This window comes from Salvelinus alpinus, chromosome 18 (genome assembly GCF_045679555.1).
Source record: "Salvelinus alpinus chromosome 18, SLU_Salpinus.1, whole genome shotgun sequence".
Lineage (NCBI taxonomy): Eukaryota > Metazoa > Chordata > Actinopteri > Salmoniformes > Salmonidae > Salvelinus > Salvelinus alpinus.
The window spans coordinates 3,459,670-3,481,917 of record NC_092103.1 but is presented as its reverse complement, the minus strand read 5'-3'; the positions used below and the strand labels follow the sequence as shown (position 1 = coordinate 3,481,917).

At 43.7% G+C, this 22,248-nt stretch overlaps 3 protein-coding genes, 1 long non-coding RNA gene and 1 other non-coding gene across 6 annotated transcripts in view; 1 reads left to right on the top strand and 4 right to left on the bottom strand.

The window, feature by feature from the left end:
* Window positions 1-111: 111 nt before the first annotated feature.
* On the bottom strand, window positions 112-3,396 carry LOC139543525 (uncharacterized). The gene is made up of 2 exons (XM_071349681.1): window positions 3,289-3,396; window positions 112-2,923 (listed from the first exon to the last, which is right to left on the bottom strand). The coding sequence occupies exon 2, from the start codon at window positions 2,824-2,826 to the stop codon at window positions 1,018-1,020; it is 1,809 nt and encodes a 602-aa protein (XP_071205782.1). The 5' UTR covers window positions 2,827-2,923; window positions 3,289-3,396; the 3' UTR covers window positions 112-1,017.
* Window positions 3,397-8,769: 5,373 nt separating this feature from the next.
* surf2 (surfeit 2) lies at window positions 8,770-11,115 on the bottom strand. The gene is made up of 6 exons (XM_071349680.1): window positions 10,923-11,115; window positions 10,600-10,751; window positions 10,180-10,283; window positions 9,722-9,907; window positions 9,061-9,176; window positions 8,770-8,928 (listed from the first exon to the last, which is right to left on the bottom strand). Exons 1-6 carry the CDS (start codon window positions 10,998-11,000, stop codon window positions 8,842-8,844), a joined length of 723 nt encoding a protein of 240 aa, XP_071205781.1. The 5' UTR covers window positions 11,001-11,115; the 3' UTR covers window positions 8,770-8,841.
* Window positions 9,483-9,559, bottom strand: trnaa-ugc (transfer RNA alanine (anticodon UGC)). Its single transcript has one exon. It is a non-coding gene; the product is annotated as a tRNA-Ala (tRNA).
* Window positions 11,116-13,139: 2,024 nt separating the features above from the next.
* Window positions 13,140-20,308, top strand: LOC139543523 (uncharacterized). 2 transcript variants are annotated; one of them, XR_011668733.1, is made up of 3 exons: window positions 13,140-13,292; window positions 13,388-16,593; window positions 16,953-20,308. It is a non-coding gene; the product is annotated as an uncharacterized lncRNA (long non-coding RNA). The 2 variants fall into 2 exon arrangements; XR_011668732.1 differs by having other exon boundaries at window positions 13,388-20,308.
* LOC139543522 (cip1-interacting zinc finger protein-like) overlaps window positions 17,941-22,248 on the bottom strand; it is a 23,354-nt gene continuing 19,046 nt past the window's right edge. The window contains exon 15 of the mRNA XM_071349679.1: window positions 17,941-22,136. Coding sequence (XP_071205780.1) covers window positions 21,489-22,136 — 648 coding nt within the window. The 3' untranslated portion in view covers window positions 17,941-21,488. The remainder of the gene's footprint in view (window positions 22,137-22,248) is intronic.

Sequence of the window (22,248 nt, the reverse complement as noted above, 5' to 3'; positions counted from 1 at the left end):
GACGTACATTTATTTGATAACAAATAATCTCTATGCGGAAGATGAGGTGACATTTTCCTATTCAATATTAACAAAATATTGACTATTTTCACAATAAATACAAAATCAGAGGAGAATATTTGTGCACTTTTATTATACTTTTTATGCAATCACAGAACTTCTGCAGAAGAGTGAGGTAGTGGACAGAACAATAATGGATGATATCTATCATACAGTGCCTTCAGAAAGTATTTACATGTAGTTATGTTTACCCATCTACCAATATGTGCTCTTATTTGCGAGACATTGAAAAACCTTGCTGGTCTTTGTGGTTGAATCTGTGTTTGAAATGTACTGCTCGACTAAGGGACCTTACAGATAATTGTATGTGTGAGGTACAGAGATGTGGTAGTCATTCAAAACTAATGTTAAAACACTTATTGCACAAAGAGTGAATCCATGCAACGTATTAGTCCTGAACTTTTTTAGGGTTGCTATAACTAAGGGGTTGAGTACTTATTGACTCAAGACATTTCAGCTTTCATTTTATATGAATTTGTTAAAAAAATACAAATAATAATTACATCCACTTTCACATTATGGGATATTGTGTGTAGGCCAGTGAAACAAAATGTCAAAGTAAACTATTTTAAAATTCAGGCTGTAAAACAAAATGTGGAAAAAGTCAAGCGGTGTGAATACTTTCTGAAGGTACTATAAGTCTCATAATGAACAAGAAACGTACTTTCAACATAACCTCTGAAGAAGTTTACCAAACACGCAGTCAAAAGTACTGTAATGCAGTCAAGACACAGATACTATGCTACCTTTGTTCAAAAACAGTTGCAAAATTCCTAGATAAAAAAAAAAAAAAAACATTCTATCAAAAGGTATATTGAACTGGAGTGCAATAAGACTATAAAGAATATTTCGCTATTTACATGTCTACAAGTGAACCATTTAGTGGTCTCAACCCAATTCAGCACAGGTAAATGTTCATACTTCTCACACTTTTTGTACATGTAACAAATGTAGCCTTTACAACGGTTCCTGTTTGCACACCATTCCAGTTGAGCTAGGGCCTGAGGCTGAGCTAACCCCAAAGGTGTGACTGACCACAAATGGAAGGTCAGCCACAGTGGCTTTCAGAGAGTCTGTGTAGTTGGTCTTAGCCATCCAGACCTGTCTTCGGATGGCTACAGAAGCAGCCATGACCCTTCCAGACAGTTCAGCCTGGTGGGAGGACAGCTGGAGGGTGAACTGGCCAATGAGCTTCAGCTCGTTAAGGGCCGCCATAAAACGTTGGGCTGGACAATCCTCAGTGATCTCCAGCAGAAGCCTCCTCTGGTAGTCTGATAGGTAGCGCAGGTAGTTGGCCGTCTTGGCAAGCATGCCAGCAGTCTGGTACATCCTCTCTACTAGAGTCTCAGTGAAACGCCATCGCTCAGCTGGCACCGGCGCCTCCTTGTTCTCTGTGGGCTTCACTGCCTGGAAGATGGCCGACATGAAGCAGTTGACCTGGGGCATCTGGTCATAGGCTGGAGACTGGCAGTCGTGAAGCCTGTACATCTTAGAGAAAATCTCCCTGTACGGTTTCGAGCTGGCGGGGTTTGGCCAAGAGCTCTGGACCAGGTCCTCAAACTCCGGCACCATTGTGGGGTCTGGTGGGCTGGGGCTGTTTGGTGTGCTGGGAAAGTCTATACCAAGATACTTGGCAGCACGTGCTATGAGGCTCTGAAGCTCCATAGCTTCCAGTAAGTCCTGTTTAGAGATAGGACCCTCAGTTGACTGAGAGGCATCCTCCCCTTCACGGTGTCCATCACTGAGAGGTCTCAAGGCAAACGAAATGGAGGAAGGCTCCTCTTCCTGCTTCACAATGGTACCGGACATAGATTCCGTCACCAGCTGCTCGCTGACAGGGCAGGATAAATCTCTCTGGTTTCCCTCCTGAGACGAGGTGGATGCCAGAGGGATGGAGGCGTGAAGATGTATAGTTTGGGCTGGAGTGGGGAACGACACAACAGCCTCAGCACCTCTCCTCTCCAGAGCCTCAATGCGCTTCTCCAGAACAGCCCACTGTAGCTGGACGGCCTGTTGAACAACCTCCACCAGCTCCCCGTGCCTCCTCTCTGACCGGACAGCTTGCCGCGACTCCCTCTGAGACCTCCTTCCCTTTCCAGAGGGGCAGGAATCATCTTCATCAGAGGTCCAGTCTGAAGAGAAAGAGGAGGAGGAGGGAGAGCGTCTCCGCCTGTGGCTACCGCGGCTTCGTTTAGAGCGTTTGGAGCAGCACGATGAGAAACCGTGTCGTTTACAGGAGCTGGAGGTCCGCATGTTGGAACCTGATTGGCTCAAGGATGGTGTGGAGTCAGCTGACTGCTGAATAGCAAGTTGTGAGAGGAAAGTGCCTTTTGGGATGCTCAAATTGTCCCCTGCCTGCGCTGGGGGTGGGGAGAGGATGGTGAACAACACTGGCATGGTGGAGGAATGGGCTGGTGTGGAAGCAGAGAGCCGATGTGGGGGCAGGGTGGGGACTGTATTTTCTTCCGGTTTTGGTTCCTTGATGGGAGCTGAAGTGGTCTCAGGCTTGGGCTGAACTCCAGACTGTGCTGCCTCGTGCTTCCTCTGCTGGCTCTCGCGGTGCATTATCTCCTGAACTTTAGTGAGGCGGTTGATGCAGGTGCTCCAGTCCATCTTGGCACAGTGCAGGCATTTGCCATACTCCAGCACAGCCTCCTTGGCATGCTGGATGCCCAGACAGTGCAGGCACAGCTCATGGGTGTCTTTGACAGGAATCTTGTGTTTGCGACAATCACACCACGTGAACCTTGGGGATGAAGTTGCCATAGCAAACAGCTGTTGTGGAGAGCAAGGACCCAAAGAAGAGTCCTGTCAATGTTCTCAGTTTAGGAGATAATTTGTGGGGCTGATTATGTTGGCTCCCCTGTAACAAGAAGGAATAAATAGCCATATGAGACCAACATAAGTCATCATCATTGCACGCATATCTTTTTTTTTACATATAGTTAGCTGACATGAAGCTACGGCTGGCTATGAGGCGAATCCATCGCGAAGCAAAAGCACGAACATTTTATCAAATGTATTAATATTTCAAAACGTAAAATATATCACTTAGACTAGGCAGTATGCGAATATAATTGGCACTAAACTATCTTCTTTGTGTGGTCCCTCTCCTAGTTGTTTGTTGACGTTGGCCAGTCAAGCTAGCTAGAAGGTAAACAAGCATGCATTGAAAACGTAGCTATGAATATTTGAAACCATATACTACACAAATAAATGCACACGTACCTCGATCGAAGCTGTTAAGGGTTGTTTACTCGAAATTATGATCTGCAAAGATACACACGACATGTGGAGGGATGCCTCCTCAGTTGCTATTACGTCATACGCTGTGCGACAGAAGCTAAATAGCAAAGACCTTGTAGTAACAACAAGATCCAAAGTTTGCGCGTTCTCTCAATTAAATAAAATGATTTTTGGGGGGGCCACATACACATGGTCAGCAGATGTTATTGCGAGTGTAGCGAAATGCTTGTGCTTCTAGTTCCGACAGTGCAGCAATATCTAACATGTAATCGAACAATTCCACAACAACTACCTAATACACACACATCTAAGTAAAGGAATAAGAATATATACGTATAAATATATTGATGAGCAATGACAGAGCAGCATAGGCAGGATGCAATAGATGGTATAAAATACAGTATATATATATATGAGAAATGCAAGATATGTAAACATTATTAAAGTGGCATTATTAAAGTGACTAGTGATCCATTTATTAAAGTGTCCAATGATTTCAAGTCTGTATGTAGGCAGCAGCCTCTCTGTGTTAGGGATGGCTGTTTAACAGTCTGATCGCCTTGAGATAGAAGCTGTTTTTTAGTCTCTCCATCCAGCTTAGATGCACCTGTACTGACCTCGCCTTCTGAATGGTGGCGGAGTGAACAGGCAGTGGCTCGGGTGGTTGTTGTCCTTGATGATCTTTTTGGCCTTCCTGTGACATCGGGTGCTGTAGGTGTCCTGGAGGGCAGGTAGTTTGCCCCCAGTGATTTGTTGTGCAGACCGCACCACCCTCTGGAGAGCCTATCAGTTGTGGGCGGTGCTGTTGCCGTACCAGGCAGGGATGCAACCCAACAGGATGCTCTCAATTGTGCATCTGTAAAAGTTTGTGAGGGTTTTAGGTGACAAGCCAAATTTCGTAAGCCTCCTGAGGTTGAAGAGGCGCGTCTTGCGTCTTCTTCACCACACTGTCTGTATGGGTGGACCATTTCAGTTTGTCCATGATGTGTACACCAAGGAACTTAAAACTTTCCACCTTCTCCACTGCTGTCCCTTTGATGTGGATAGGGAGGTGCTCCCTCTGCTGTTTCCTGAAATCCATGATCATCTCCTTTGTTTTGTTGACGTTGACTGAGAGGTTGTTTTGCTGACACCACACTCCGAGTGCCTTCACCTCCTCCCTGTAGGCTGTCTTAGCATTGTTGGTAATCTAGCCTACTACTGTTGTGTCATCTGCAAACTTGATGGCCACGCAGTTATGGGTGAACAGGGAGTACAGGAGGGGTTGAGCATGCATCCCTGTGGGGCCCCAGTGTTGAGGATCAGCAAAGGGGAGATGTTGTTTCCTACCTTCACCACCTTGGGGTGGCCCGCCAGGAAGTCCAGGACCCAATTGCACAGGTCGGGGTTGAGACCCAGGGCCTCTTGCTTAATGAGCTTGGAGGGTACTATGGTGTTTAATGCTGAGCTATAGTCAATGAACAGCATTCTTACATAGATATTCCTCTTGTCCAGATGGGATAGGGCAGTGTGATGGCGATTGCATCATCTGTGGACCTATTGTGGCGGTAAACAAATTGAAGTGGGTCTAGTGTGACAGGTAAGGCGGAGATGATATGATCCTTGACAAGCCTCTCAATGCACTTCATGATGACAGAAGTGAGTGCGATGGGTGATAGTCATTTAGTTCAGTTACCTTTGCTTTCTTGGGTACAGGAACAATGGTGACCATCTTGAAGCATGTGGGAACAGCAGACTGGGATAGGGAGAGATTGAATCAAACCAAATCATCAAACCAAATGTATTTATATAGCCCTTCTTACATCAGCTGATATCTCAAAGTGCTGTACAGAAACCCAGCCTAAAACCCCAAACAGCAAGCAATGCAGGATAGAAACCTAGAGAGGAACCAGGCTATGAGGGGTGGCCAGTCCTCTTCTGGGTGTGCCAGGTGGAGATTATAACAGAACTTGGACAAGATGTTCAAATGTTCATAAATGACCAGCATGGTCAAATAATAATAATCACAGTAGTTGTCGAGGGTGCAACAGGTCAGCACCTCAGGAGTAAAAGTCAGTTGGCTTTTCATAGCCAATCATTGAGATTATCTCTACCGCTCCTGCTGTCGCCAGAGAGTTGAAAACACAGGTCTGGGACAGGTAGCACGTCCGGTGAACAGGTCAGGGTTCCATAGCCGCAGGCAGAACAGTTGAAACTGGAGCAGCAGCACGGCCAGGTGGACTGGGGACAGCAAGGAGTCATCATGCCAGGTAGTCCTGAGGCATGGTCCTAGGGCTCAGGTCCCCCGAGAGAGAGAAAGAATTAGAGAGAGCATACTTCAATTCACACAGGACACTGGAGAAATACTCCAGATATAACAGACTGACCCCCCCCCCCCGACACAAACTACTGCAGCATAAATACTGGAGGCTGAGACAGGAGGGGTCAGGAGACACTGTGGCCCCATCCGATGATACCCCCAGACAGGGCCAAACAGGCAGGATATAACCCCACCCACTTTGCCAAAGCACAGCCCCCACACCACTAGAGGGATATCTTCAACCACCAACTTACCATCCTGAGACAAGGCCGAGTATAGCCCACAAAGATCTCCGCCACGGCACAACCCAAGGGGAGGCGCCAACCCAGACAGGAAGACCACGTCAGTGACTCAACCCACTCAAGTGACACACCCCTCCTAGGGATGGCATGGAAGAGCACCAGTAAGCCAGTGACTCGGCCCCTGTAATAGGGTATGTCCGTACACACACCAGCCAGCTGGTCTGCGCATGCTCTGAGGACGCAGCCAGGGATGCCGTTTGGGCTGGCAACCTTGCAAGGGTTAACGTGTTTAAAATGTCTTACGTCAGCCACGGAGAAGGAGAGCCCACAGTCCTTGGTAGCGGGCCATCAAATACCTCATCTGGCAGTTATCAAACGTTTCTACAATCTATGGTCAATCTATGGAAAGCGCGAACCACTGCTTTTACCCAGGGCAAGGTGACCGGAAACATGACCGAATACAAACAGTGTAGCTATTCCCTCCGCAAGGCAATCAAACAAGCTAAGTGCCAGTATAGAGACAAAGTAGAGTCGTAATTCAACAGCTCAGACACAAGAGGTATGTGGCAGGGTCTACAGTCAATCACGGATTACAAAAAGAAAACCAGCCCCGTCGCGGACCAGGATGTCTTGCTCCCAGACAGACTAAATAACTTTTTTGCTCGCTTTGAGGACAATACAGTGCCACTGACACGGCCCGCTACCAAAACCTGCGGGCTCTCCTTCACTGCAGCCGAGGTGAGTAAAACATTTAAACGTGTTAACCCTCGCAAGGCTGCAGGCCCAGACGGCATTCCCAGCCGCGTCCTCAGAGCATGCGCAGACCAGCTGGCTGGTGTGTTTAAGGACATATTCAATCAATCCTTATCCCAGTCTACTGTTCCCACATGCTTCAAGAGGGCCACCATTGTTCCTGTTCCCAAGAAAGCTAAGGTAACTGAGCTAAACGACTACCGCCCCGTAGCACTCACTTCCGTCATCATGAAGTGCTTTGAGAGACTAGTCAAGGACCATATCACCTCCACCCTACCTGACACCCTAGACCCACTCCAATTTGCTTACCGACCCAATAGGTCCACAGACGACGCAATCGCAACCACACTGCACACTGCCCTAACCCATTTGGACAAGAGGAATACCTATGTGAGAATGCTGTTCATCGACTACAGCTCAGCATTTAACACCATAGTACCCTTCAAACTCGTCATCAAGCTCGAGACCCTGGGTCTCGACCCCGCCCTGTGCAACTGGGTCCTGGACTTCCTGACGGGCCGCCCCCAGGTGGTGAGGGTAGGTAACAACATCTCCACCCCGTTGATCCTCAACACTGGGGCCCCACAAGGGTGCGTTCTGAGCGCTCTCCTGTACTCCCTGTTCACCCACGACTGCGTGGCCATGCACGCCTCCAACTCAATCATCAAGTTTGCGGACGACACTACAGTGGTAGGCTTGATTACCAACAACGACGAGACGGCCTACAAGGAGGAGGTGAGGGCCCTCGGAGTGTGGTGTCAGGAAAATAACCTCACACTCAACGTCAACAAAACAAAGGAGATGATTGTGGACTTCAGGAAACAGCAGAGGGAGCACCCCCCTATCCACATCGACGGGACAGTAGTGAGAAGGTGGAAAGTTTTAAGTTCCTCGGTGTACACATCACGGACAAACTGAATTGGTCCACCCACACAGACAGTGTTGTGAAGAAGGCGCAGCAGCACCTCTTCAACCTCAGGAGGCTGAAGAAATTCGGCTTGTCACCAAAAGCACTCACAAACTTCTACAGATGCACAATCGAGAACATCCTGTCGGGCTGTATCACCGCCTGGTACGGCAACTGCTCCGCCCACAACCGCAAGGCTCTCCAGAGGGTAGTGAGGTCTGCACAACGCATCACCGGGGGCAAACTACCTGCCCTCCAGGACACCTACACTACCCGATGTCACAGGAAGGCCAAAAAGATCATCAAGGACAACAACCACCCGAGCCACTGCCTGTTCACCCCGCTATCATCCAGAAGGCGAGGTCAGTACAGGTGCATCAAAGCAGGGTCCGACAGACTGAAAAACAGCTTCTATCTCAAGGCCATCAGACTGTTAAACAGCCACCACTAACATTTAGTGGCCGCTGCCAACATACTGACTCAACTCCAGCCACTTTAATAATGGGAATTGATGGAAAGTATGTAAAAATGTATCACTAGCCACTTTAAACAATGCCACTTAATATGTTTACATACCCTACATTACTCATCTCATCTGTATATACTGTACTCTATACCATCTACTGCATCTTGCCTATGCCGTTCTGTACCATCACTCATTCATATATCTTTATGTACATATTCTTTATCCCTTTACACTTGTGTGTATAAGGTAGTAGTTGTGGAATTGTTAGGTTAGATTACTTGTTGGTTATTACTGCATTGTCGGAACTAGAAGCACAAGCATTTCGCTACACTCGCATTAACATCTGCTAACCATGTGTATGTGACTAATAAAATTTGAACTGAGTACATTTGGGACATTTTCATAATTGGAGCTATATGATGAACATAAAATGCTGTAGTTGAGATGCTATATATGACTACATTGGGTCTTGTGTGGCATAGTTGGTAGATCATGGTCCATGCAACACCAGTGTTGTGGGTTCAATTCCCACAGTGGCCCAGTATGGGAAAAAATAAATATGAATATGTAAGTCACTCTGGATAAGAGCATCTGTAAGATGTACATTTGGTGCTGGGCAATAGCAGAATCCATGTCAAGACTAGAAAATGCTTTTGTGTGGAACATTACAGATGTAGTGTTGATGGTCAACTTTTGCTCAAAATTAGACAGAAAAACTGATAATTAGCTACTTAGAGCAGCCTTATGTTTGAATCTACTTAGGAACACTCGACAGGATGAGAGCATATGACACAAATTCAAAGTGCGAATAAAGAAGCACAGCATTCACCTTTATTTTCCATTTTTAACATGGGCACAGAATTCACCTTTATTTTCTATTTTTAACATGGTCTTTAAAACCTTTTCTTTTACAGTTATGATTCTTGAATTTCTTCTGGAAACCACCAGCCTGAACCTGTTGAAGATGCAAAGAGAGCGGTGCTACTAATTACAGTAATTCAACAACCACATGCAGACCTGTTTGCTTGGAACACTGATCAACACTAATAGTGAAAAAAAAAGTTCCATGAGGGTTAAGCCATCTGACCTTCTTGCGTTTCTGTGGCGCCTGTTTATCAATCTCCATCTCCTCATCATCCGTTTTAAAGGCATCTTTTTCCTCCTCCATACCCTCTGTCTCCTTTTTCAGAGAGAATAAAGTGGCTGTAGGGAAAGAAAAAGCCAGACATTAGTTTTCACCTTCCAGAAAGGAAGCAAATGTATAAAATAAAATATACTTGAATCCACATACTGTATGTTCTAGCTCAACCACAGCTGACATTAGTATGGGTATTCGGACACGACTAAAGTACTACATACTTAAAACGCATACTAATTTTGCCATTTGAGCTAGTAGAATTCACTCGTCTTTTTCGACTCACGTGTTTTTTACATTTTACATTTAAGTCATTTAGCAGACGCTCTTATCCAGAGCGACTTACAAATTGGAAAGTTCATACATATTCATCCTGGTCCCCCCGTGGGAATTGAACCCACAACCCTGGCGTTGCAAGCGCCATGCTCTACCAACTGAGCCACACGGGACCACATCCGCTGTTGTGTTTGACAACAGCGGATGATCAGATAAATTGAAATTTCAAATACTATAAATCTATTTTTTGTATACTATTTAGTACGCTAGTATGTGTATTCAGACACTGCCAGTGTCACCATTGACTGTTTTACACAAAAATGACATAAGTACTAACATGGGTACAGGTCACTCATGCTGTCCTCGGAGTCACTGCCTCCCTCATCGCTGGAGTCAGGAGCCCACGCTCCATTCCCCCGCTGGAAGTTGCGCCCCCTCTCCCCATCTTTCTCTCTATCTCTGTGCTTCTTCTGTCGGAGGCTGGCTGGCATGTACTCCACCCCCTGCTGCACACACTCTTCATCTAGGGGAGAGATTAGACAATTCATAAACTGTACTGACGACAGTGAAAACAACCATCTATGTGGTGTTTCAGGTAGTTCTATTTTAGAGACATACATCTGATGGATTGTAAAGATGCTTCACTGGTAAATTGAAAGGGCAGAACAAAAGTCCTCTGAAACAACACACAACAGCACTCAGTGGAAAACCTCTAAAAACATTGAGTGGAAAGGAAGCATCAACATTTGAGGGTAGGTAGGAGGAAGGACATTTTGGGTGGCAAGAAGTACTGACATTCCTTCTTCGCTTTTTGGAACCGCTTCCCATTGACATGCTGTAAGACATGGTGTGGCAGGCGATTGATGTGTCTGAGCGTCAACTTGCAGAAGAGATGATTGCTGTAGGTCAGACATACAGAATTGGTCAGTTACCCTAACCCCAAGAACTGGTTAGAGAGTGGGGACATAACTTCAAAGGCAGACAGGCACTTGATAACCACAGAAGTCCTATAACCACATTGAATTGGTGGCAGCAGTTGGAGAACCTCTGGATGGGTTTGGGGAGAAATAGGGGGAATGTTTAGCCTCCTTGAATGTGGGTGTAATATCATATAGTACCTGCCAAGAAGTCATAGATGCATGCACTCAAGCCCTGCTCCCCTCTAAAACACGAAACCGCCAACTACTGAGAGTATGGCTCTAGGGGAATACTTACGGTTGCTTCGAGCTGGGCACAACATGTGGTTCATATTGACTATAGTTGAACTCTGCAGTAGAACACATTTTATGATATTTCTTCCCTTTGGTGAAGTTCTGGAGCTCTGTGAGGTTGCAAGGACAATCATGTCCATTGAGTACGCATTTTATCTAAAAAATAAAAAGGTGAAACAAAATGCTGTCATATACATGTCATGTAGTTCACATCAGACACAGCATAACATTATTAGCTAGCTAGCCAAAGTTAGCTACGTTTTTTTGCCAACGTTAAGTCTATACGATATTTTGTGAAAATACATTTGGTGCGGTTGGAATTGTAACCTTTTTGCCGTCGTCCGTAAGTTCAAAAAATGGGTGATTCAGAAGGAAAGCTTTGATATCTGCAGGTAGGTCCTCCATGGTCGAATAGCTAGAAAGCTAACTAAGGTTCTTATTTTATTTTGTTAGCTACTAGCTGTGCCAGTCATGTGTGATCCGCCCCACGTGGGTACGCGGGCGTATTTCTTCCTCTCAAGACTTATAGGACTGTGGCGCCACCTATTGTATATAACAGTATGGAGCAGTCCGATAGATTCGTAGAAGGCCATCAAAATATATGTCATCAAAAGGAACATACAATTCGACACACCAATTAGGATCTGGTTAAAAATACTTGCAGTTATAGAACCCATTGCCCTTCATGGTTGTGAGGTCTGGGGTCCGCTCACCAACCAAGAATTCAAAAAATGGGACAAACACCAAATTGAGAATGCATACAGAATTCTGATAAAAGATCCTCCTTGTACAACGTAAAACACCAAATAATGCACGCAGGGCAGATTTAGGCCGATATTAGGCCGATATCAAAATCCAGAAAAGAGCTGTTAAATTCTACAACCACCTAAATGGAATCAATTCCCAAACCTTCCATAACAAAGCCATCACCTACAGAGAAATACACCTAGAGAAGAGCCCGCTAAGCAAGCTGGTCCTGGGGCTCTGTTCACAAACACAAACAGACCACAAAGAGCCCCAGGACAGCAACACAATTAGACCCAACCAAATCATGAGAAAACAAAAAGATAATTACTTGAAACATTGGAAATAATTAACAAAAACAACAAGAGTAAACTAGAATGCGATTTTGCCCTAAACAGAGAGAACACAGTGGCAGAATACCTGACCACTGGAAATCTTTGACTATGTACAGACTCAATGACCATAGCCTTGCTATTGAGAAAGGCCGCCAAAGGCAACCCTGGCTTTCAAGAGAAGACAGGCTATGTGCACACTGCCCACAAAATGAGGTGGAAACTGAGCTGCACTTCCTAAACTCCTGCCAAATGTATAATCATATTAGAGACACATATTTCTTTCAGATTACACAGACTCACAAAGATTTCGAAAACAAATCAAATTTTGATAAACTCCCATATCTATTGGATGAAATACCGCAGTGTGCAATCACAAAAGCAAGATTTGTGACCTGTTGCCACAAGAAAAGGGCAACCAGTAAAGAACAAACACCATTGTAAATACAACCTATATTTATGTTTATTTATTTTCCCTTTTGTACTTGAACTATTTGCACATCATTACAACACTGTATATATAAATAATATGTCATTTGAAATGTCTTTATTCTTTTGAAACTTTTGTGAGTGTAATGTTTACTGTACATTTTGTATTGTTTATTTCAATTTTGTTTATTATCTATTTCACTTTCTTTGGCAATGTAAACATATGTTTTCCCATGCCAATAAAAAGCCCCTTAAATTGAAATCGAAATTGAATAGATATTTATGGGACCTAGTACCACAGAGTTTCTAAACCCAGAGGCACAACGTCGCAATATTTCCGGGAACACTTGCCAAACAGACCAGCCCGGGGTTTGATAAATCAATGAGAGAAGTTAATTTTTTTCCCTTAGTTGTTGATTTCCTCGAAATCTAAAGGCACAACCTAAATTTGAGCCAATGTCTTAAGTAATTGAACATGTTATTACTCCAACCTCGTAAAAGTGACAAACTGACACGTTTTAATTTTCGTCGAAAACAACTTTATATCGAAGGAGTGACGGTCTGTACATGCGCAGTTTGGCGTGAGACGACCGTTAGCCCCCATGACGTGTTTCTACGCATGAGCTTAGTTAGATGATTCGGGGAGAAGCCGTTTCGGCCTATCTTCATAATGTCTTTGCTAGTACTCAAGACAAAATAAAGACAACAACTGTTTGTAATGTATAAATACCAATATAAATTGCACATTAAGATTCACTAAATTAAATAATGAAAAGTTAAACATTTACGTTGAAATTAATGATATCAGAGGGGATATGCCAAAGATAATATAAAATCACCAAATAAACTACATCACGAAACAGACCACAAAACGGCCTGAATCTATCGTTCCAGTCTGATAGTCAGTTTTTTAACTCATAATTGCAAGGCCAAATATATTGTAGATATATATCTCTTGAAGTATTTGTAAAGCAATGTTTGAACATTGGGTCATGTCGGGGAGCTTGTTTCTCAGTGTTGTCATCATCAGTCATCTGACACTACGTGACAGGCTGCAGTTGTTAGCTAGCAGTCCAGCTAAGTCCAATTTGTGCATTACGATGTAGTCCTTTTAAGGTTTTTGTTTTCCAGCAGAATATTATATTAGAAACCCCTACTATATGTGAAGTGCACTGGCGATGAACATAGTAATGTAAGTAAACGTGTATCTGTGTTTGTTAAGTTACTAACGTTAGCTACATGGGCTGCAGTGCCAGCTAACGCATCTTTTCTCTTTATTCATTTCAGTGTAGCTAATTCTACGTAAACAACAATAGGTAGAAGAGCGCTCGGCTGAAATGGAGTCACTGGAGAAAGCAAGAACAAGATGGGTGTCAGGAGTGGGGCAGCAGTATTATCATAAGGGGACGTATACTTGGAAAACGGAGGAGGAATGGAGGGAAAAAGAGAGGGCTTGTGTCGGATAAAAATTGTGGGGAAAAGGGAGATGGTTTGTTAAATAAGAATGGTAGAAAGTGTAAGCAGAGGGAGCTGAAGACAGGAGGAGAAATGGAAGTGAATAAGTGTGAAGTAACCTATGTGGTAGGTGCGGTGAAGTTATTGGATACCGAGGTATGCACCGATGCTCAGGATGAAGAAGAGTCTGACAGTAGGAGTGAAGTTTATGGAAAAAGTGGACTCTTGCCTTTTGGCTGATCCATTTGTGGTTTCACGCTGGGTGAAAAAAAGAGTTGGGTGATGGTAACTAGAAGTGGTCTAGTGATAACTGTTTGTGTTTCTGTGAGGCAGAGGGAGAATGCGCTCAGAGTAAAACGAATGAGGGCAAGAAAAGTAAATTGTTTCGTTCTCAAGAAAAGGGCACCAATGAAAGGAGTGATAACAGGGGTAGCAGTAAATATACAAGTTGACCAGCTGAGGGGAAAGATTCCCGGTGTATGTGATGATCGTCGTTTGATGCGACGCAGACAGGGTGGGGAAACGGAAGTCATTGTCTGTTCTTCTGAAGTTGAGTCTTTGCCCGACAAAGTTTGGATATACAGTATAAGTAATCCTGTACGAGCGATGTGCCGAATACATTACGATGTTACAGGTGTCAAGCTTATGGGTATGTGGCAGCAGTGTGTATGAGGGAGGGTCCAAGTTGTGAGAAATGTGCAGAAGGGCATGAGACAAAGGAATGTGTAGTATTGGGGAAAGTAGCGGAATATGTTAATTGTGTGCCCATGGAGCTGAGGATCACTAGCGGTTCTGGGGGGCAGTGCCCCAGTGACAACCATTTTGGACCCCCTACATAACAAATTTTTGCTATCGTTCTTTTTTTACATCCGTTATTAGACAGTGGCAACGCGGAACACTGCCTGCAATGCAGTGAAGAAAACGATATGACAACAATAACGGCTAATGTAACTGGCCCCTCTAACAGCACAACTGGCCCCAGCTTGGCCCCCCCCAGTTGAAATGGTCTAGAACCGCCACTGCTGGGGATCAGAAATGTCCCTTGCGAGAGAGGTAGGTTGAGGTTTCCAGGGTTAGAGTAGTGCATTAGTTGTCACATTGTACTGAAGGGATGGATCGGAAGTCTCGGGAAAATTGAGGTTGTGGTGGCAGCTGCAGAGAGGTATTTGTGTGTGCGAGATTTGACATCAGAAGAGTTACAGGGTGTGTTAAGTGGTGACGTCCCATCCTTTCAGGATGATGGCATGAGGTAGGAATAAATACATTTAATTAGTGGAGTAGGGTGGTGTTCATTTAATTTTATATAATTTTAAAATTAGTGAGTGTAGTGTTAGATGGTAGGTTATTTATTTAGTACATTTTTATTTTTCAAGCAAAGTATAATGGAGTTGTACACCAGTCTAGTAGGTGGCGGTAATGAAACAAATTGGATGCCAACCGCCGTTAAACCTCAGAAGAAGAAGTCAACAACCATACAGTGGGGCAAAAAAGTATTTAGTCAGCCACAAATTGTGCAAGTTCTCCCACCTAAAAAGATGAGAGAGGCCTGTAATTTTCATCATAGGTACACTTCAACTATGACAGACAAAATGAGAATTTTTTTTCCAGAAAATCACATTGTAGGATTTTTTATGAATTTATTTGCAAATTATGGTGGAAAATAAGTATTTGGTCAATAACAAAAGTTTATCTCAATACTTTGTTATATACCCTTTGTTGGCAATGACAGAGGTCAAACGTTTTCTGTAAGTCTTCACAAGGTTTTCACACACTGTTGCTGGTATTTTGGCCCATTCCTCCATGCAGATCTCCTCTAGAGCAGTGATGTTTTGGGGCTGTTGCTGGGCAACGCGGACTTTCAACTCCCTCCAAAGATTTTCTATGGGGTTGAGATCTGGAGACTGGCTAGGCCACTCCAGGACCTTGAAATGCTTCTTACGAAGCCACTCCTTCATTGCCCGGGCGGTGTGTTTGGGATCATTGTCATGCTGAAAGACCCAGCCACGTTTCATCTTCAATGCCCTTGCTGATGGAAGGAGGTTTTCACTCAAAATCTCACGATACATGGCCCCATTCATTCTTTCCTTTACACGGATCAGTCGTCCTGGTCACTTTGCAGAAAAACAGCCCCAAAGCATGATGTTTCCACCCCCATGCTTCACAGTAGGTATGGTGTTCTTTGGTTGCAACTCAGCATTCTTTGTCCTCCAAACACGACGAGTTGAGTTTTTACCAAAAAGTTCTATTTTGGTTTCATTTGACCATATGACATTTTCCCAATCTTCTTCTGGATCATCCAAATGCTCTCTAGCAAACTTCAGACGGGCCTGGACATGTACTGGCTTAAGCAGGGGGACACGTCTGGCACTGCAGGATTTGAGTCCCTGGCGGCGTAGTGTGTTACTGATGGTAGGCTTTGTTACTTTGGTCCCAGCTCTCTGCAGGTCATTCACTAGGTCCCCCCGTGTGGTTCTGGGATTTTTGCTCACCGTTCTTGTGATCATTTTGACCCCAGGGGTGAGATCTTGCGTGGAGCCCCAGATCGAGGGAGATTATCAGTGGTCTTGTATGTCTTCCATTTCCTAATAATTGCTCCCACAGTTGATTTCTTCAAACCAAGCTGCTTACCTATTGCAGATTCAGTCTTCCCAGCCTGGTGCAGGTCTACAATTTTGTTTCTGGTGTCCTTTGACAGCTCTTTGGTCTTGGCCATAGTGGAGTTTGGAGTGTGACTGTTTGAGGTTGTGGACAGGTGTCTTTTATACTGATAACAAGTTCAAACAGGTGCCATTAATACAGGAAACGAGTGGAGGACAGAGGAGCCTCTTAAAGAAGAAGTTACAGGTCTGTGAGAGCCAGAAATCTTGCTTGTTTGTAGGTGACCAAATACTTATTTTCCACCATAATTTGCAAATAAGAAGAACTTGCACAATTGGTGGCTGACTAAATACTTTTTTGCCCCACTGTATGTCTGGACCAAATGGAGATCCTAACATCTCAACTGATGGTGGCATCATCAACGATGAAGATGAATTCAGGTAATACCGATATGTTTCAGATGTCATCACGGAAGCATCATCTCTGCGGCTGTGATTTAAGAGATACAGTGTGCATTTTTTTTGTTTAACTATCCTTGTGGGTACCTCACAATAAGTCCTCACAAGGATAGTAAAACAAGGAACATTCGGACAAGTGGGTACATTTCGCCAGTCCCCATGAGGAAAAATAGGATTTAGAAAGGGAATAAATGTTTTGGTCCCCACAAGGATAATAACACAAAACTGTGTGTGTTGTCATTCACAGCTGTGACATAAGCCAATAGGGTGTCTGTATTTGTCTGTTAGGAATTGCACATCTTTGCTGTTCTCATATCACTCTCTTTTGGGAGAGTATGTAGCCATCAACACTGCTGGATCAGATCAACTCTTGCCTTGATGACCTGGAGGAACGCAACAACTCACTGAATGACAAACTACATGAACTGTTGGAATCTAACCTGCAGGCAGGAGTTCAGAGTTCAGCTGAGCACCGATACACCCCCAGGGGAGGATCAACTGTCCCCAGACAAGGATTCTCCGGCCTCTGAAGGGGAGAAGGGCGAAGAGGATAAAGCTGGACTACTCAATGTTATACAAAACAGTCCAATCTATATGAGCATCTTTCCTTTCCTCAAGTGTTCTTGTGGTAACACTTAAGCATGATAGGATTTTCCCTTCTCTGTCCCTTTCATGTAGCACTTATGAACCCTCCACTAAACTATAGTTTTAATCGATACCCAGCTGTTGAACTTTTAAGATGGTTCCTGCTTAGTTAAGTAAGAGCCAAAAGCTGAGTACATTCTTTGTGTTGAAGTGACTAGTTTATGCCACCATCACCACTTACTATGTATACCAATGTTTCAGCTTAGCTATCCGTATAGTCCTCAATTGCCCCCATGATTAGTACTTATTTATCCATGTGCTTGGTGTGGGGTGTAAAGCATGCAGAATAAGCTGATTCATTTTTGCCGAATTGGTTTCTGTTCCAAAACGTTTTGCAACAAAAACAATTTTCTATTGCACAAATTCAGGTAGGTCCCTCCCTGTTTCATTTGCTATGTTTGGCTCTAAGATGGTAAACGGGTTCTGTTGTAAGATGTAATGAATACACTGGTGGTAGGTAAGCAGCAAAGTTAACCTCTGTGGGGCAATACTCCCAAAAATATGTGAGCTTTGATTGGTGAATATTTTTCTGTGACATGCAAGAAGAGATTGTGTTTGTGTTCCTCTTTGTCGGATATAAAAATAGTATATTGAATATGTTACTGTTAAGTATCTGAGTGTGACATCTTGAATCACTAACGTCAAGAACTAGCTCTTTAAAACAATGTGATATTTAATAATCAGTGAGGCAATTGTCAAATTTTATTATTATAAATTAAAATGACCAATACAGAAAACACCCCAAAAATACATGAAACTTCCAGCTGCTAGAAAACACTCTTGTTCATCAGTTTGTCATTTGTAGAATAAAAATACATTAAGAAACATACAGCTGTTTGAAATTTCACATAAATGACCCTTTCCGTCATGCTCTGGTCCTTTATAATATTTCAGTGGGACGCAAAGCAGAGACTAGAAGACAAATGAGCTTGCTTTCATCAAAGCCAATATGGGTTTGTTTACACAGTTAGCCCAATTCTGATCTAATTGGTATTTTGACTAAGATCATCTCTGAAAATTGGGCTGCCTGTGTAAACAGTCTATGCATCTGCTCTTCCTCTGTACAAGTGAACTAATAAAAACAACTGCCCATTCACTGATAGCATCAGTATCATCTGGGAGAGACTTATTCCTTACATGTTCCTTGAAAAAAAATACAGTGGCTGTGATTGGGGACTCTTAACTGGAGTGCTACATTACCTGATTCGGTCTTATGTAGTTCTGTCTATAACTTATGAACAATTATCCTATATTCAGGTCTCCTCTCACCAAGAGGCCAGTGACAAATAGTTATCCACGTCTCGTCACTTAAATAGATCACAAGCTGGTGAATCGTTCAATTTCTTCTGTTGGTGTACTTCAAAATCAGAACTGCTGCTTCTCAGTTTCTGTAACTTTGACTGCTACACATTTATTACCACTAGGTAAAATACACTTCCTTCTCTGTGCCTGGAGCCAAGAGATTTTCCTGACCAGTTAGATTACCCCGCTGAGGTCTCATGGTTATGAAAAACTCCCAAGTCGTATCATTTTTTCATTTCATTATTGTTGATAGCGTTGATATTAATGTTACTAATTTGTAAGGCGACAACTCTGCCATGCAATGTTTGTACAGACAATTCTACTCAATGACAATGACTACGGCTGCATTTGGACATCCAGCCCAAATCTGATATTTCCCCCTCCCTAATTGGTCTTTTGTCCAATCAGATCCGCTTTGAAAAGATGCGATTGGTCCATATAGAGGAAAAAATATCAGAATTGGTCTGCCCGTCTATACGCAGTCTACTATCTACTATTCCAGTGTACTGGAGCTAACAAGATATGCGTGAGAAAAAAAAGAAACAACTTCTACACTAATTGACTATCAATGGGGAAAAGACACTTCATTCTCCGTGCCCAAAGCAAAGAGTTTCCTGACCAGTTAGGCTGCGTTTGGACGTCCAATCCCCCCGCCCACTAAATTGTTTTTTTGACCAATCACAGAATTTTTTCACATCAGATATTTTTCAGAGCTGATTGGTTTAAAGACCAATTAGGCCGTGTCTAGACATGACAGTTCATGCTACTTTTGTATTCTGAACATGGAGTTCTGATCATGGAATTCTGAACACGTCCACATTGTGTCACAGGATTCCCTTTTTCTTCAAACGCTGGAACAGGCTAAATCTGACAACTTGATGGCAGTAACCAACTGCTGTAGCTAATTAGCCAGCAAGCTAGCAAGCAAAGCTAAAAGGGATTGCAAACAGGTTATAACTCCAAATAAGCTGGTGGGCTAACATTTATGAAGCCAGCAAACACATTCCTCACGCCAGGAACGCATTTCCTCCATTTAATGAAAAAAGGTGTCTCTTGCTGCCAAAACATACATTTTCTGGAGATTTGTGGGCAGAGTGCTGTGACATTGCCCACTGTATTCACGTTTGGTAGCCTGATTGCAAAAAGACTGAGAAATCCACACAATGAGTCTCTGACCACCACCTGAGGCAGTCAGCCAGATCTAAACAATTCCAACCACAATGCGACTTTTGTTTATCTAGACCTGTCGCTTCAATGCATACTTCATATTCTAATAACTGAAGTGGCATGCAAGTGTCAAGTGTAGACACGGACGTAGTGAAAAAAGATCAGAATTGGGCTGCCTGACTAAACGCAGCCTTAGTTTCTCCAGGTCAGGTCTCATTGTTATGAAAAACTCCAAGTCCATCCATACAACTTCAATATTTTTGATAATAACCTTGATATTAATGTTACCAATGTGAACAGTCACAACTGCCATGCAATGTCACTTGTACAGACACTTAAACAAAATAAATGACTCTTACTAGTCCAGTGTAACAGAGCTAACAAGGTGTGTGATAAAAAATAAAAAATAAGTACCAACTATTTTTTTTTTTAAAGGATGGAAAACCAGCACAAAACTACTCAACTATTTTACAATGTCATGTTTGTGATGCGTAAGCTTGTTAATGTAACATTTCTTTCAGTTCAGGAATTTTGAAAATATGAACATTAAAATGGGGTGACAGGGTTTGGAAATTCCTCATTGTATTAGCTGGCAATAGGTAGGCCAAATGCTTCCAACTGTGAGGGGGAAGAAAAGAGTGCGCACTGAACTTTGAATAAAACTGGTTGTCTCTTGAGAACAAACTATGGCAAAGAGGATCAATTCTAGGCCAATGTGTTCTCCCTATTCCAGCCACATCTAAAAGGATAGTTTTATGGTCTCAGGAGTTGTCAAGTTCTGTTAGACAACTGTTATAATAGAACATTATGAGTGGATTAAGAACAGCTATATTCAAAGCTCACTAAAATCATGCTTTGCTTCCTAACATTGCAGGAACACTAATGATCTATAATTTAGTCTTGTCAAAACCATGAGCTCATCGCACAGCCTTATGGAGGTTCAGGTGCAAATTGGGAGCGATACCAGTGGGATGTAGGCAGTTTCAGCAATCAAGGGGTTAAAGAGCTAAACAAGTCAATTAAAATGTATTTAGCAGTATAGTGAGGGGAAAGCAGCAGCTCAGGCTGTATCTGAGCTAAATAGACCAAGCAGTTAAGACTTCCCCCTTTGAAACCCCCCTCTAACCAATCCCCTCACCTGCTCACATCCAAGGAAATCTCCAGAACAGTTCAGAGAATGTGTAAAAAATGACAATAGCACTTCAACAAAGCTAGGATCAAATCAAGGTTCATAGTTACTCGACATTCAAACAGTATCATTTACTTTTTAACTTCCCACCCCCATCACAAAATATTTTCAGATAAGTCGCCTGCTATAATGATTCATTCAGTTCCTGGACTAAAACACCACTCCCTTCCTAAACCTGGCAACAATGTGTTGAGTTAGACATTTAACTAACTAGAACACAACATGTATAAACTAAAACGGACCTTCATTTGACCCTTTCCACACTTTATGACAGCAACACACACATCCACAATTTGTTTCCGCATAATTCTCTTCAGTCAGGTTCCACTGAATGCACGTTAGTCATTTCTATCTAGTTGTGTTATTAAAAAATGAAACACCTACAAATATAGGTTAGAGGATCACCGGTTTTGAGTTGCCAGGTCTATTGAGCTATACAGAAGAGGAGGCGGGGGACCCTGTCCCAAACTAATGTACCCTGTCCTAGGGTAGCGATTGTACTGGATATTATTTCTTTCTTCCGCTCTCACTCTCCATCCCTCTCTCTTTCTCCTGCTTTCTTTCTCTCTCTCTCTCAACGTCTCCGTGTTGTCCTCCCAGACTTCCTTTTGGATGGGCCCTTGGCTTTCCCTTTGCTCGTTTTCTCTTCTGGAGCAGCTGCCTTTGCCTCCTCTTCCTCTCCTGTGACTGGGGCTGACTTTTCCTCAACTGCCACTGGCGCTTTCTCTGCCTCTCCCATGACTGGCTCCTCCTCTGCGACTGGTGCTGGCTCCTCCTCTGCCTCTTCTGTGACTGGTGCTAGTTCTGGGATTGGCTCTTCCTCATCTGTGACTGGTGCTAGTTCTGGGGTTGGCTCTTCCTCATCTGTGACTGGTGCTTGTTCTGGGGTTGGCTCTTCTTCCTCGTCCTCAGGGTTTACTGGGCTCTGCTTCTCTGGGGAGGCTTGAGCCGGAGTCCCCACAGTGCTGCTGGTGGTGGTGAGGTCCTTCAGGGATGAAGCTGAGGGAGTGTTGTTCTGGGGTTCAGGGCAGGGTCTGGAGGGCCTCAGTCTGGTGATGGAGATGGTGGGCTGCAGTAAGGCAGGGCTGCTGAGGAGCTCTGAAGGCAGGCTGTTTGAATCTGAGACAGTGTGGTTACTATCACACTCTGAATCTCCGTCCGTACCGTCTATGGGAGTAGGTTCCACTGTCCCATCCTTCTGGCTACGCAAGGCCCTGTACTTCTGTAGGGGAGAGAAGGCAAAAAACACATAGGAAATAAAGGAGATGACTACAACAGACAGGCAAACCTGTTAATTTGATGAGCGGTGTCTTAAATCATACACAACCATACAC